At 40.2% G+C, this 15,928-nt stretch overlaps 1 protein-coding gene across 4 annotated transcripts in view; it reads right to left on the bottom strand.

Moving 5' to 3' along the window:
* SYNJ2 (synaptojanin 2) overlaps positions 1-15,928 on the bottom strand; it is a 76,808-nt gene that overhangs the window by 32,547 nt on the left and 28,333 nt on the right. For 2 of the 4 annotated variants that reach the window (XM_063329396.1, XM_063329394.1), the window contains exons 4-7: positions 14,242-14,467; positions 5,005-5,088; positions 3,100-3,161; positions 204-300 (exon numbers count right to left, since the gene is read on the bottom strand). In XM_063329396.1, the coding sequence (XP_063185466.1) occupies positions 204-300; positions 3,100-3,161; positions 5,005-5,088; positions 14,242-14,467 (469 nt within the window). Of the gene's footprint in view, positions 1-203; positions 301-3,099; positions 3,162-5,004; positions 5,089-8,745; positions 8,786-14,241; positions 14,468-15,928 lie in introns of those variants that run through there. The other 2 variants (XM_063329395.1, XM_063329397.1) reach the window with 2 other exon arrangements.

The following is a 15,928-nucleotide window of genomic DNA, read 5'->3' as shown; positions in this document are numbered from 1 at the left end:
AGGAAGGCAGTGCTGGAAATTAAGCCATGAGACTATGAAGCACCAATCTCTCAATACGTAACACCTAGTAAAGAGAAAACATCATTTCAATAGATATACTATTCATCACCTACTGGGCCAGATGGGAAACAGAAGAAAATGGAGGCTCAGGGGAAATCAGCAGTTTAAAAACAAAACAAAACAATACAAAACATTGCTTTTACCTTAAAAGCTCTGTTGAGCACCTCCTCCCCTCCTCTGCTTCCCAACAGGTTAACGATCACTTGTTTTCCATACTGCTCTTTCAGAAGCATCATATGCCTACAGCAAAAATAACCATAATAGGTACTAAACAAAACCATGTTATGTTGCCTATTACCTTTTTCAAAATACAGAAGCAGAGATCACTGGTTGTTCAATCCAGCTGAAAGTTTCAGCCACAGCAGGTACAGACATCTTCCTCAGCTCCCTTGCAATCAATTATTAAAGTACAAATGGTGAAATTATGCAATTAATGGACACAGTATTTTGTATTGAACTTAAAGAAAGAACCATCTTAGGAAACAGGCCCCAGATTTTTTATGTCACTGTTAGCTTTGATATTGCCCTTCGTATTCTCCCACCTCTTGATTGTCAGCCTGGGAACTACATAGGAAAGACAACAAGAGAGGAAAACATATTACACTTCAACAGCAATTGCCCAGCACTACGCAGAGCTGAGCCTACAAAGAGTCAGCAGCAGCAACAGGACACAGGACTCCAGTGCCAAGGCCACAGAAGTGCAAATGCACATGTCATAGGCAACAGGGTTCAAACATCTCTGAGTTACCGCAACATCGAGACGTTCACTCTCAACTTAATTAAATTAAGCAGGAAGGTTAGTAATCGTAAGAACTGCTGCACTGTGTCAGACCAGAGGTCCTTTTAGCCAAGTGGCCTAGCCCAGATTATTCAGGACAAACACAAAATAGGACAAGTATAAAGTGGTATTTTCTTTGGCATATATCCACAATCTCTCAAAGCCTGACATTTAGGGACTCTCAAGTCAAAAGCTTTTAGACAGATGCAGAGACACCCATCCTCCCCTCAATAAATTTTTTTCAAGTTGGCATGCATCTGCTACAGGACTTGTGCTGGGTCAAGAAACCATTAGATCTTAAAGACATCTTCCATCACATACTAACAACACTGTAGTAGTACTTAAGAAGATGCTGGATAGAAATAGACAAGAAAAATAAAATAAACACTCACACAAATGAAAAGCTATTACATGCTGCAAAGCAACATGCAATGGCTAAGTGTCTGAAAAACGGCAAGAACACATCTTCTGGCACGCACCTTTAAATCTTATAACCACAAATAAGCCACACAGAAACCCATGGAAGGGGAGAAAAGAAAGAAGAAGTTATCAGCACGGCCTTCAAGAAACATGGCTAAATATATTTTCTGGTGCTACTTATGTTCCTGATTCTACAGCCAGTTCTCTGTACGCCAACGCTTCCCATACATTTGCACCCCTCCGATCCCAGCATCAACTTTCTGCTTCTCCGCCAATGTTGCTATCCTCCAACAAAACTGCTGAAGCTCAGGTCACCTGCATGAGTACTGTAAGCAGAGCTCCCCGAGGATTTCTCAGGGAGAGGGAACGAAAAAGATCCACTAACAAGATCACCGTTCACTTCTCGCAGTGCCTTCTCAATACATTAACCTATCAGATGGGGAAATGTAGCAGGCTAAATCCACTCTAACACTCTCAGAAAAGCTGTAGCAGGCTTGCTTATTCCTTGCCCATTTTCAAAGGACTGTCTTTTGCAGGCCTGCAAACAGAAAGGTCTCTAACTTCATCTAACCGAAAGGCTTTACTATGCACAAGGGAAAGAAGGAATAGTGCAAGTTGATCCTCATATTCATGTTTCTTACAAGAAAGCTATTCACTAGTTGCATCAGGGTCAGAGAGAAAAGGTTCTCTGAGCTAAATGGTGTTACAAAGTTGTTGCTTGCTAAGGTACGCTCAATTTCTTGGGCAGCACAAAAGGATGCTGAATAAGTTGTTTTCTTCTTATATAAATTATCACTGCTGTGGAATGCAAACCTTTAAGATGGAGCAGCAGGGCAAGTTATCATGGCACCAGATGACCACAAGACCATGAGTCTCAAAGGCATTTGAATTCAGTAGAATTTAAGAGCCTTAAAAAGCTTGGAGAATATAGGCTAAGACCCTTCGGAACAGGGACTGCTATCGTGTATGGTCCCTTTATGTTCTAATGCCTGTTTGGGGTCTTCAGTGCTACAAAACTATTAACAGTCACTAATGCCATGTTTGCTGCAGTAAATGAACTGCTCCAGTAAATGAAATCAAGGAATTAAGAGGCCTTATCCAAAATCAACATAAACTCTGATTTGCCAAAACCAAATCAAAACAGAAATTAATCACATGACCTGGCACTTACAAGTTGAAAATTTCCCACAGGCCAAATCCTTCCTGTCCTTTTCAGGCAATGTTCCCACTGATGTCCATGGGAGTTTGCCCTTAAAGGATAGCACTTCATAGTCAGACATTCAAAGGGATCAAGCTAACGTATGGCTTTTTTTACAGTTTCCATCTGACAAGCAGAGTATTAATGGTTTAAAGAGGTTTACAAGTCAGTCTTTGGGTAAAGTAGAAAAGCATCAGCATGACAGCATCATACAACACTGATCATAGAATAAGACATTGTTATTTCTGGAAAGCAGTAAAACAATGAGGAGAAAAACAAATCCAGATTGTAGAAGAAGCAGTGTTTACTTTATAATTACCTGGGTTACACTGGTAAAAAACACACGTTCTGTGTACCTGAAGTGTAAATTTGTGTTTGTTGTCTCACAAAGGGTTACACAGACTTTGCTTTTGCATACCACTCATCATTTCTTAGCTTTTACACAAACAAGCCAGGAGACCAAATTAATTCAATTACCATCAAAAACAGAAAGGAAAATGCACTTAAAAATCTGCAACACCTGGGGGATTGGCTATGTCATCTGAGAGATGTTTCACACCTCTCAGGATTTACTAGGAAGGCATATAGTTGTGGAGTTAAATGCTAGGCTGCTGTGTTATTGCCAAAGTGGAATGAAGCTTACCTGTCAAAGGCAGGAGCATTTGCTTCCAGACCTCTGTTAAGCCTTAGATGATAAGAACCCACCTAAATTACAATATTGGAAAGAGAAGAAAGAGAGAAATAACTTCTTAAATTGTTAGAGTCCTAAATCACTAGATGTCTCCCTTTTTCCTTCAGAGAGAAACATGTCACTAGCAGCACCAGACACCTCTAACAGACTCCACACACCCACACACATAATATCCTTAATACAAACGCCACAGCTTTTATTAGACAACAACATTTACAATTACAAGTGAAAACACCATTATCATTAAGCAAAGGGATACCTACACATTTTTTAATGGCCAAACAAATCACATCCCTTCACCAGCTTCCTCTAGCAAATATCCCACCCTGCCTCACAGGAGTATGCTGTGTGCCTAGTATTCTTCCTGCCCTTCCCTTGGCAGAAAAGGCTGCTGTTATGCCAGTTCCCATGGGTTGTGTGTCCAGAGTTATTTCATCTTTCATTATTTATAGAAACTAAAAAGCATCAGAACAGTCCTTTGAAAATATGAAAGATGAAATCCTGTGCCATCAATTTAATAGGACTTTTAATATGGATGTTAACAACAGTAGCCTCAAGCTCCTTTTGAATGCGTACTACTGTTATTACAGTACACAAAGGGCTTCATTCCTCTCCGAAAACTACACTGTTAATTATTTATAGGATCATGAATTGTTTCCTGTACTTCATCATCTTCCTTTGTTTTTCATGAGGTTGGTTGCAATTCTTTCGAACGCTGGTGGCAGCACACTCACATCCAAGGAGAAGAGTTATGAGTATTCACCAACATAAATGAAAGCTGCATAATCTAATCCAGATTAGGCAAAAAAGCAGACTGTGTCCCTACTAAAAAACTGAAAATTCTGTTTAACTAGACATGCTACCCACAAGCCAAAAATACTTGGGGAGAAGATATACGGCTTCATAACATACAGAACTACAGTGCTGGATACAGCTACACCATGGGCAGGAGGTGTGCACAACCATATGGGCTGACTTGCTTTATAAGAAGCAGCCAGTATTGCACTGGATGCTGCTAACGGAGAGAACACAGATCCTTCAGTCATCTTCCTTCTGCGCTAAATCCAGTAGTTCTGAATGGGACCTAGGTGCTAGATTTAATGATTAAAAAAAAAAATAATCAAATAACCTTTAAAGTATCTAAAAACCCAGTTACATTATGTATTCTCTCTACTAACACACGAGTATACTCATTCCAGTTTCTTATCCCTCTGTTAAGAGAATGCAAAGACCGCTAGGGTAATTCTTATTTGAGCCTGTAACTGTATATAAACTGTAATTCACAGGCCATGTGTAACCCGCTAAATCTCATGCAATAATCTGATTAAACTCTACATCTCTGCCTTGCAGAAGATCAGATTAGATCATCATCACCCTTTTGACTAAAATCTAGAAAACACACCATCCTGACATGATACTTTGTTTCAAAGTAACAGGCTCCTATAGAGCTCGCAGTATCCCTAGATACTCCAATTTTGCTGTGGAGGTCAATATCATCAAGCCAACTGGGCATTTCAGATGGGAAGGTTACTCCAAATCAAATTGAAAATGTTATAGAGATATTGCTGTAAACTTCAGCTTAGGATATAAGGACATAGTTCCTTACAAACAGTTCCCTGGAGAGGCGCACACAAACACATGAAAATGTTAAATTTAACTATAGCCATTTGCCTGGTTATATTCTGTTTATCTAAACACGCAAAATTTCCTACAAAGTAAACCTAAAATGAAAGAGCTCAGCATTTTCACAGAGTGAGCTTTGAAGCTCATTTAAAAAAACAATTAAATTTTATGTAACTTCTAAATTGTAAATAGCAAGAGAGATAAGTAAGGTAGGCTTTTTGATTATTTGTTTACCTGAAGCCCCGGTTGCTCCCAAAACAGTGGAACAGAACCTCTGATCTGCACAAAGGAAGAGACATCATCATCCAAGTAAATTGTCTGCAAAAACAAAATAAAGGGAAGGCGTTCTGCAGTCAGATCTGTCAGTCTGTGACCCCTTCATCAGGCAACTGAACTTCAAAGGGTAAAAAAAGTAAACCATGTATCTCACTGTATCCACTTACTGCTCAGGCACTTTTCCATAGTCTCACAGGCAGTGGAACAAGGCACGACGTATTTGCTTTCACGTCATCACAGCTGATTCAGTTCGCTACTCACCCGAAACAAGAGAAAATTTAAAACACCACCAGTGGCAAGAAGGAAGGAATCTTTCATCCACAATGAAGATGGATTTGATCTACTGGTGGAGACGCTCAGGAAGACCAGCCATATACTCTCCCTCTGTCTCTCCCACAAAATTTAACTGTGCAAAATGTCATTGCTCCTGGTGACCGATGATGGGTAACGCCAGGTGTGGGATGAGCTTATCTCTTGCTTTATATAATATTTCTTATTTCACTGCATGTTGTGCCCTGTCAGAGCGTCCAAATAAATCTCAGTGAAACCAGCAGCTTTGCCACTCCCATTCTGAGATACAGTGATCTGCTTCTTTTCCAGGAGGCTTACAGCGAGAGGCTCCAAACTCCCCATTTACCCCTAACCAGACCTCAAACTCTCCCTTAGTATTTGTTCTTATGACCACTGCTAACAAGCTGATTTTGAGTCAAATCTACACGAAGTGCAAAGACTGATTTCCCCCTTTGCCTTCCCCCTCCACCAGCCCCCAAGCAAAGCGGTATATTATCTGTTAACTTAGCACAAAAGGTACTATCTTCAGATTCAGTATGACCACAGAGCAACTGTGCAAAGCCTGGCTCACTCCCCTGGCCTATACTTAGCCGTGGAATCCTGGCTGTTTTCCACGGGGAATACATGATACACATGATACACATCTCCGCTATCTCATGCATGACAATGCGTCTTCTGCAGCCCTGCAGAGGAATGGTATCCAGGTCATCCAGGTAGCTGCTTCTCTAACCGCATCATATCATTTAGCACAACTGCTGCCAGCTGGCTAGTAGCTCCCAAAATAGAAAAGAACATGAAAATGGGTTACTCTACAGCTTTAATGTGGTTTGTGCTTTTGGATTTGCCACTAGATGTGCTGCTGGCTGGGTGGCTCACGGGAAGTGCCTTCATTTAGCTTGACCCCTCATCTTTATAACCACTAACAATGTACAATTTTTAGAGCTGCTTGTGTGAAACGAAGTATAGCTACACCAGAGAGGTGGGTATTTAAATATTCTGTCACCAGTTTTATCTAACTAATCTTTACAATATTTTTGCAGAGCACTTACAACTATCCCCATGTCACTAAGATGAAAGATTTAAGTGGCTTTGTTAAGGACAATGTCAGTGATAGCTAGCCCAGATGGAGTGCGAAACTGTATGTTTCAATGTCTTTAGCCTCAAACCAATGAATTAAGAACCCTTCTCTGTTGCATTGCATCCTAGCGCAACCCCCTGCAAGAGATGGGGCTGCTCAGAGAAGCTTTCTTGCAGGCCTGCCTCACAGCTTGAGTGACGTGGATTTAAAACACAGACTCCCAGTAAAGCTTTCTAAACATTGACGGTACCTGAGTGCAGGAACTAATTACCATGGCAACACACCGATGCACCTTTTCTTCGTACTTCTGTGCTCAGAAGTGTTCGTCCTGCAGTTGGCCTACAGCAGGAGTGAGCAAGCCCACCTTCTTCCTCTTTAACACATCCTTCCTGAGAGAGGTCGTGCCAAGATGAGTCAGTGACTTCTAAACACTGAATCATCTTTTCACTCACAGCCATGGACCCAGAGGAGCTAATTCTAAGGTAAAGCCAATTTGCGTAGCTCCACTGACAGCCCCAGCACTATCCTGACTCATACTAAATGACGATCAGGTCCTGAATCAATGCAAAAAAAGAGTCAGGACTGGCTCACTTCAAAATTTGACAACAATCATCACCTTAGTGGTGGATGAGTTGAAACAAAACATCTAATGATGATGAATACAGACACAGCTTTATATGAAGTACAATTTGGCCGCTCAAACAGCTTGCTACAGAGGATTAGTTTTCTGTACTATCTTCTGGAATGTCCGTTTCTATAAGTAACTGAAAAATTGACAGCTCAAGTATCTCTTTGGCCAGCTCTTCTAGAAGTCCCAGCTGCAGATTAAAAGATAATAACAATAATTCTAATTTTAATACCTGCAGGTTAACACCTTCCTGAGCTATAGTTTCAATGGAAAGTATTTCATCAGCTACAGACCATGAATATACAACCTGCCTTCCTTATGCCAAATACAGAAGAAAAATACTGACCAAACATTTCTGCCTTTCTGCTCATATTTCCATTTACTAGTGATTCAACATCCTAAGAGTGAACAGATGTTTGTTACTGCTATCACTCACATTTTCTGTTCATTGGTTTTCACCCATTACCTCTTCTAACTGTTTTCTGCTCTATTAGGCTGTCCATTTGGAGAACTGAACAACAATGAAAAGAATTCAAACTAATTTGGGATCATTCCTGTGATCTAAACAGGGTGCCCGCACCCTGATGTGATGGGCTGGGGGGTCCTCTGTCAGGTTGAGGTCTATTATGGAACACCCCTATGATGATAGGGCATTTTAAAGAAACTGTCATTTTCATGCACATTGCCATGTAGCTTTGAGCTGGGAGCATAGCCTCTTCAACATAGGCATTCACAAGAAAATTCTCCACATGAGCACATTTCCACTTACAGGGCTCATCAGTCTGTTCTCTGGAGCAATTCTGTGGTCTTTCACAATCCTCTTACCTCATTCTCGTGACCCAGATGAATCCAAAATTATTTTCTTCCAAGCTGCCAGTGAGTTGGAAAAAGACCTAGTATTTTCTAATGAGTGGGAGAATAACACCCTTTTCTGCCAGTCATTCCTTCCTAAACAGACTGTAACCACTTCATTAAGCATTACAACTCTGCAAATCTACCCTGAATTTCAGCAATACCCACTGTCCTTCATTCACCACTCCAAGGAACATGACCTCTGGTCTTCACATTGCCTTCTACTATGTATGTCCCCTTGACCTTACAATAATAGTGGCAACAGCCTTCCTACCCGCAGACTTGTTAAGTGAGCAGGTTAAAAGACTGAGACTAAGAAGACTTTCCAGTTCAGGAACGGACATAATCTTAACGCCCATATACGCTATAAGAAACGCCATTTGTTAAAATCTTAAATAAGCACCGATAATACATCCAGTTTGAAATTACATTCATAAATAAAAGATTCCAACTTCGTTCCTTATGCAATTCCAGCATTTATGCACGGATAAGTACAGAACTTCTTTTCTCAGATTCTTCCAGGCCTTGATCATTTTTTGTTCATAATGGCATGTTTTCTACAAGCGCATACCTGTCCCACTTTTGTTCTAGTTTTGACTTTATTACCCTGTCGTCCAGCAGATCCATTTCTCTTATTCTAAGGCACTACAGAAAAATAAAGAGTTCTTTAAGAAAAGAAACTTAAAGAAAAATAAACAGCACTTCATTTCCAGAATCTTCCTGTCCTCTGTTTTCCTTAACTCATCAACAAGAAATACACCCAAGAAGATCACACTGGTTTTCCTCTAAAAATTCAACAACAAATCAGTTACATTTTGGACAACATTTTGTCATTAGGGTTGATACCTACCGCTAAATGTCTGTCTTTGGGCTTCATAAAACTGTTGTGGAGTCTTATCTTTTGTCTTAGATCCAAAATGATGGCAAGTTGTTATTTATTTGCCCCAGGGAGAATGTTCATTCCTATCAAATCCTCAAAAACACTTGAGGACTACTTCATTAATCTCAAAGGGTCTGACCATCCAATCCAGGTCGCTGGATGGATTTTCAGATATTTTTCCTGCAGTTTCCATCAGACAACATAATAGCAACTGGATACTTAACCCATGTGGAGGACCTCTTTGCCTTGATAATAGATTGCTTGTCCTCTGACCTCTGGTGTTAGAATTTGCCATGGTTTTCTTTCCACTTCTGTTGTCTCAGACATTTTGTGGTCTCTTTCTCCAGCTCCAGGTCCAAGGGTGATAGTGCTGATAGTTCAAGAGGACGTTTCTCAGTCTTTCTCCTCTGTTGCACAGGGCCAGACTTTGCCCCCGTGATCCAAGGTCCTTTCCTGGTAACACAAGCTTCATGCACAGATACTACTAGTAAACTTCTGAGCAAGAAGCAAACTGATACTGCTTCTGAGCAAGAAGCAAACATCTACATCAACCAGCTGGTGTTCTATTCCCAGCATGCTCCTCCCATTCATCGCTTGGAATAATTTATTCACTAATCTCCTTCACTCAGCTTCATTAGAAGGAAAAAATCATCTAGTCACAACTTCAAATGGCAAAATTCATTAAAGACTCACCAGGCACAGAGACACCGCCCATGATGAAGTGGATACTCATGTGGCTTGTTATGGGATCCCCAGCTCTGCCACACAACCCACAAAGAGCATGGATAACAGATGGCCTAAACATACCTCTCCATGAGTCCCTTTAACTCAGACCATGGGATCCAAAGATATACTTGCCAAAATAATCCTCTTTGCCCCGCCTGGGGCCATACTAAAACTTGATCCAGAAAATAAATTAACCACATGATTGCATCCATTCCTCTCCTGGAGAGCTATCCAACATGGTCTAGGACTTATTGTGAAATAGGGATCATTTTTCTTAATCCATGCCCAACATTTTTTTGTTAAACTGGAAGAAAGGGAAGGTTAATCCAAATTCATGGCATTTCCTTTTAATGCCTTGTCAAGATTTCCATTTTCTTTATTGAACAGTTCCATGAAGGGGAAAACAACTGAAACCGTTCATTTATGTTCAGTAAATTAGAGTTGTTCCCCTTAAGTCACATACTAAGATATTAAGAGTTTAGCACGACTCTTTGGAGGATAACTGGGGGAGGAGCTGAAATGTAAACAGTGACAGGCACACAAATTAAGTGAAGAAAGCACGCTTGTTTCTCAACACTATTAGCAGAAAAGAATTAGAAGAATGCGATACAGCCTCAACTTTAGGGGATTACCAGGGGAGGAAGAAAGGGTAAAGTGAAACATTTAAGCTATCACAGGGAAACAGAGACTGATTTTAAAACTATTTGAGGATTAACTGCAACACTGCAAGTAAAAAGGGCTACTATCCCACTACAAAATACCAGCAACAAATCTGGAAGTACACATTAGAGGGATTTCAAAAAAGCACTCTTTTCTCTTCCCTTCATATTTTGTTTTTGTTTAAGTGTTTCCTACCATTTTTTCTTTCTTCTTTTTTCTTTGTAAAGATGCAAGCCAAATGATCAAGTATCTGAAAGATCTACTAGTAGCTTTTTTTTGAAAAGCAAAAGTGAAGTGAGATATTTAACTTTTTCTCCCTTCTCAAACACAGTGAGTCACAGTAGTTAAGTGAGCCCACAAAAAATGACTCATTGCAGAGCTAAAATGCCACAAGGCTAACTCAGTGGGAGACAAAAGCATACCATTTATGCATAAAAGAGCTGCCTGGAGATAAGGCTAATTGTTTCTCCCTCTTCTAAAATCAGAAAAATGTTAGAAGTAATTCCTATAAAGGAGGGGGGGTAAGTCCTGGGTTTTCAGAATCCTAGGGTGCTATTTATCCATGAAAGCACGCAGCCAGCATGCCATTATACTGTACAGGCTGCAGCAAATAGAAAAAAAAAAAAATGTTATTCAGCCAAGATATTACCTCATAGGCGATTAGTCAGTAGTCTACTATGAAAGCAGGAGAGAGTTTATTCTAGGACTCTTCCTTCCTCATGGTAAGTGGATGCCAGCTTGAACTGGATCTCAGGCATCCCAGTGGTTAGCCCAACTTTGCTATCTTAGGACACGCAGCTTGGTAAAACTAGTGTTTATCACCATTAGCAACAGCAACCTTCTTTTCTTCTTTAAAAACAAAAACCAAACAAAACCACACAATCCTTTACAACTCCAAACCCTTGTTATAATTTTCAAGCTACTTGAGCCTTTAGCCCCATAACCATCTCACTCTTGCACTTTTTTGCTTACCCAATTGCAAAACACTCAAAAGCCTTCAGTCCTCCCACTTCACGGCAGTCCCTGGCTGAACGGGAACAGAGCTCTTCAGTTCCTGTGAAGAGTTTGACCCAGCCCCAGCTAAGGGAAGCATTAGCAGCCAAGTACTGTTTTGCCACTCACCAGGAGCCAGTCCTCAGGTTTTCTGCTGGGATGCAAAGGCCGTCTTATTTTCACGCTAATCATTTGCATCATAAAGTAAACCAGGAATATAATTAAATAGAATGAGTTACTTCTGACCCAACTAGTAAGCAGGATAGCAGAAGTATTTCCCATAATTAGACAACTGTTAAGTGCAGTGCTGCCAGTGTGAGACTGATCTGAAATAAAGCTGACAACCCTTTCTAACGTCTTCTTTCCTCTGCATTTCAGCAAGAGAACATTCTTCAAATCCTGAGTAACGTACTTTGCACTAATGCTCATGAGAAGGCACTCAACTAAAATAGCAGAATGTACCAAGTTATTACTTAAAATGGCATATGTCCCTTCTTCTGTTCCCAAATTCCAGGGGAAAATTCCACTTTTCAGTGAGCAGACCTATCTGCATCTCCCAATGCACTGACAGACTTTCTAGAAAGATGTAGATGCTGCAGGACCTGACTTGCAGTTGCTTTGGAGCAGAGGCACAAAAGCGAATTATTAGCAAAGAATTCAGAGGCTGACATTAGAGACCCAAGCCCTGCAGGGGAAGAGTTTGGCATCCAACAAGCAGAATTTGTGGAAGCCTGAACACTAAGTGGAAAGCTGCCAGGCCAGCCTACTGAAAACCTAGGCAAACCAGGAAAAGGAGGGACATGAACAAAAAGCCACTCACATCCCTGATACGAACTCTGGCCGCTGGGCAGAAAGTCCCACTTGCAACATTGTGCATGCTTTGTGCACATCTTGGGGATCAAACCTCACCAGCAAACTCGGGAATACCAGCCTGCAACTCCACCAAGCCTTCAGCTGAGCAACGCAGCACTGTCAAGTCTAAGGCAGCTCTACATCTGTCCCTAGGCAGGACCAGGTAAAGAGGTTAAAGCTGTACCATCACAGCAACAGCTTAAAGGAAATTTTGAAAGTGCCTAAACATTACTAGATTTTGGACAAACAGGTGCCCGAAGGCATGCCTGCCTCATGCAGTGGCATAACAGACAGGACAGCACTGAGTGTGACCCGCTACACTCAGGCAATGCCACAAGGAAATACCAGTGCCAAAGTATGGGCAGTTTTGAGGGGGGTTGCCACTCTCAGCAGTCAGGCACTGAGAGCAGTCAGTCCGACAATGGCACAGCTATAACTCCTCCAGAACAAGTAATAACACAGCTAGCTTAAGTAACTCTACACTACACTCACTGTGTCAGGTAGAGATGTCTCACCAGCCTCCCCTTACAAGCATCACCTAAACAATCTACTTGCGTTGTATGTGCACCTACACATACAGACACATACATACACATATAAAAACAATCTACGCTACATACAGTTTTGTAGATGTGCTCAGACACTCAAAACAACCAAATTTTAGGAGCAGATCCTTGTCCTTTATTGAAAACTACTACCAGCTATTTATCTATTCTGCTTATAGAGACATCCATTTCTGTATGATGGTTCTGACTGCTAATAATTACTACTTCTATTCAAAAAGGAAAAGGTGATTATACTTGAATAAGAGAGCGCTCATTTAAGCTGGCATAGAAGATTTCAGATTCTTCAGGGTCCATTGCTTTTTGTTCATTTTCAAGGTAGTAAGCTAAACCACGCGTAATAAAACCAACTGACTGTTATTGTGTTTGGCTGTGTCAATCAAGGGAGTCTGCTGAATGCATTTCACCCATATATTTTGTCTCAGCATGGAAATAAGGTTTTTACTATGTATGTATAAAAACTGCGTCATACCACCTCTCACTGAAGAGAATCCCCCACAAAGCAAAGGGGAATATAAAGCAAATTCTCTTCCAGAATGAGCTGCACTGGAATTTGCCTTACTCTGAGAAGATGGTGTTTTTTCTCCATTTCTTTTACTAGACAAAGATGATTTGACTCCGAGTGAACACAGGTCCTTTGCTGGGCAGCTTCCTCTTAACTAGAATGATATATTTGAGCGCTGAGAGTTTGTCTTCACCATAGCACAGCATACACTACCTACTTTCTATAAATGTTGTTCTCACTAGTCTGCAAAAGCCCTGTGAGTAGCAGAAAGTTAATAATCACCCTTATTTTATAGCTGAAAAACTAACTGTACAAAGGAGTGATAGCTGCAGTCCAATACAGCACACAAGAGTAACTTGAAACATGAATATTTACGATCATCAGATTTTGTATGATTCTCAGTGACTTCCTTAGAGTCAAAAGCAAATCTCAGCTCTAGTCTTCGCTGAAAATCACCCCCCGCATCCCCAACCAAATTATTTTACATAAATGTAGACACAGTTATGCCATTGTAGTGCAAGGGACTTTCAATGGCTTGTCCAGAAAACCTGATGGTATGGACTAACAGAGATACTTAAAATGAATGAAAGAGAAATGAACTGCAGAGACCATTACTTTTTAGAAAGTCTTTCACACTAGCTCTTCTCCAACATTCTACAGCATGGGAAACATGACGAACTTTATAAAAAATATATGATAAAAATATATGCAGAATGTATAAAAGTGTGATATTTATTCTGGAACAGATTTGAAAACATTCTTTTGTTTAATACGTGGGCCTTATGACTGATAATTCTAAGCAAGTTTTGTGCAATTGAGAAACTTACACATTGATTTCACATGAATTAACATGCAGAGCGCTCTGAATGGCTTAAAAAAACATGTCTATATTTCACTACAAGATCAAATGGCCAGACTTTCACATTCAGGAAAAAAATCAAAAGTATTAGTGAAAATTGTATGCATGGAAAACTCAGAAACACAGAAAAAGAACAGATCGCAAAGAAATGCTTAATGGGCAGGAATAAAGAGATCTGACATGCAATAATATTTTAAATGTTATAGGAAAAAATACTTGCTGAACACCTTTAATTCTTGTTGGAAACTCTGCCCCAACTAAACTTGAGTGGACTGAATTATTCAAAGCTATTGGATACATCTGCTTACCTGCTCTGTCTCAACGAAGTTAGATACATGTCCATCATCATTGACCCCTCGAATGTGAAACCGGGCACCAGCTCGCTCACAGCTGATGCGAGAGATGAGGCAGGCTTTTGCCTTCTTGTGGGAAGCATAAACAGTGCGAATGTCCACTACACCACAGATCACTTTCAGCAACCAGTCAGAGCAGTTCACCTGGTAGTGTTTGAAGGGCATATGCAATAGTTGGTTCCTGAAAGGGTCAACATACACATTACTGAATAAAATAAGAGAGATAGGCATGGGTGCCACCCCACAACAACCACTAATTTAAGCAATTAATGTTCTTTGAACCTTTCTTTGTTGTACCTTTATCTAAAACCAGGAAATATCAGGAAGAAATCCTCGTGAACTACTACAGTGAAGAGAACATGGCAATTTTTAATAGCACAGCTACCACCAAGGTGCTGTCCTTATATCTTGTACCTCTGTCTTATAAATTCAGATGCAATTGTCACCTCTTTCAGCTCCAGAAATACCCTTATACGTAGTAATCTTTTTCATAAATTACAGTGCTGTCAAGCTAACTACTTTTTGACCAGTACTGCCCAGACCTTAGCATACCCTACAGGATGAAGAGCCATTTGAAAATCCACCAGGATTTTCAGGAAAACTTTTCCAAGCGGAAACTGGACCTACAAGTCAATGGAAATACTGCAAAAAGTGCTACTAAAATTAAGAGGAATGCCTGTTTTAACCTTCAATTTATTTTATGATCAACAACTCAAGAAATCTATCATGCCTGGTTAACAGTGATGCTAGTTTCTTCTATTGCTATGGTTCTCCCCATTTTGTTTTTCAAAAACGTGCCTTTAGTCACAGATGAGGGCCCTTTTATGATTGTTTATTGCTCAACAACAGATCTGTACAAGAGTTATTATATCTAGCAAAACTCCTGAAGAATTGTTCTTCTAGAGTACAGCATTTCTCTGAAAAAGGTGCAAGTCATTCTTACATTTTTAAACTAAATATGTAACTGAAAAGGCAGCTGTAAACCAATTTTTGGTATCTCTTCCTCTGTGAGTAGAGCTAGGAGAAGGAGGTGGAAGTTCTCACTCAAATAAATTCCGGTAGAATGTTTTTGTTGTTGCAGTTCATTTAACAGGCAGTTTGTGTTGCTTATAACTAAGGTCATCTGGCACTTCTCATCACGTAACTGTTTATTCCATTGTTTACTTTTCTCAAGAATCTATTGTTTGGTCTGAAATCTCCCATACACATAATTGCCTCAAGATAAATTTTCTTTGGAACATCTTTCTGCCCTAAATGTGATGACGTCTCCATTCATCCCTGTTCTACAACATATAGGAAAGTGGAACCTCTTCAAGGCCTAATTCTAGATTAGCCAGAAGCATCAAAGAAGGGAAGCTCAAACGCTTACCTTCTGAGAAGAAAAGTTTCAAAGGACAGTACAGGTAAAAACAGTTGCTTTTTACCTTAAACCTTAAAAAGGTTTTTTTTGTTAAGGGATATTGCCACCTTAGGAGTTTCATCACTGGGACACAGCTTGTTTGTGCTATGTGTCTAACTTGACATGCTTGGAGAGCTTTTTTGAGAGGGATGCATAATTAGCACAGTTCAAAGCAAATTTTACATCTCTCTCTTCTGAGTTAAACTCAAAACACTAGATCATACCAGTCAAAATCACATCACA

The sequence above is a fragment of the Chroicocephalus ridibundus genome, chromosome 3 (genome assembly GCF_963924245.1).
Source record: "Chroicocephalus ridibundus chromosome 3, bChrRid1.1, whole genome shotgun sequence".
Lineage (NCBI taxonomy): Eukaryota > Metazoa > Chordata > Aves > Charadriiformes > Laridae > Chroicocephalus > Chroicocephalus ridibundus.
The sequence above is the reverse complement of the archived record's forward strand: the minus strand, read 5'-3'. Positions and strand labels throughout refer to the sequence as shown.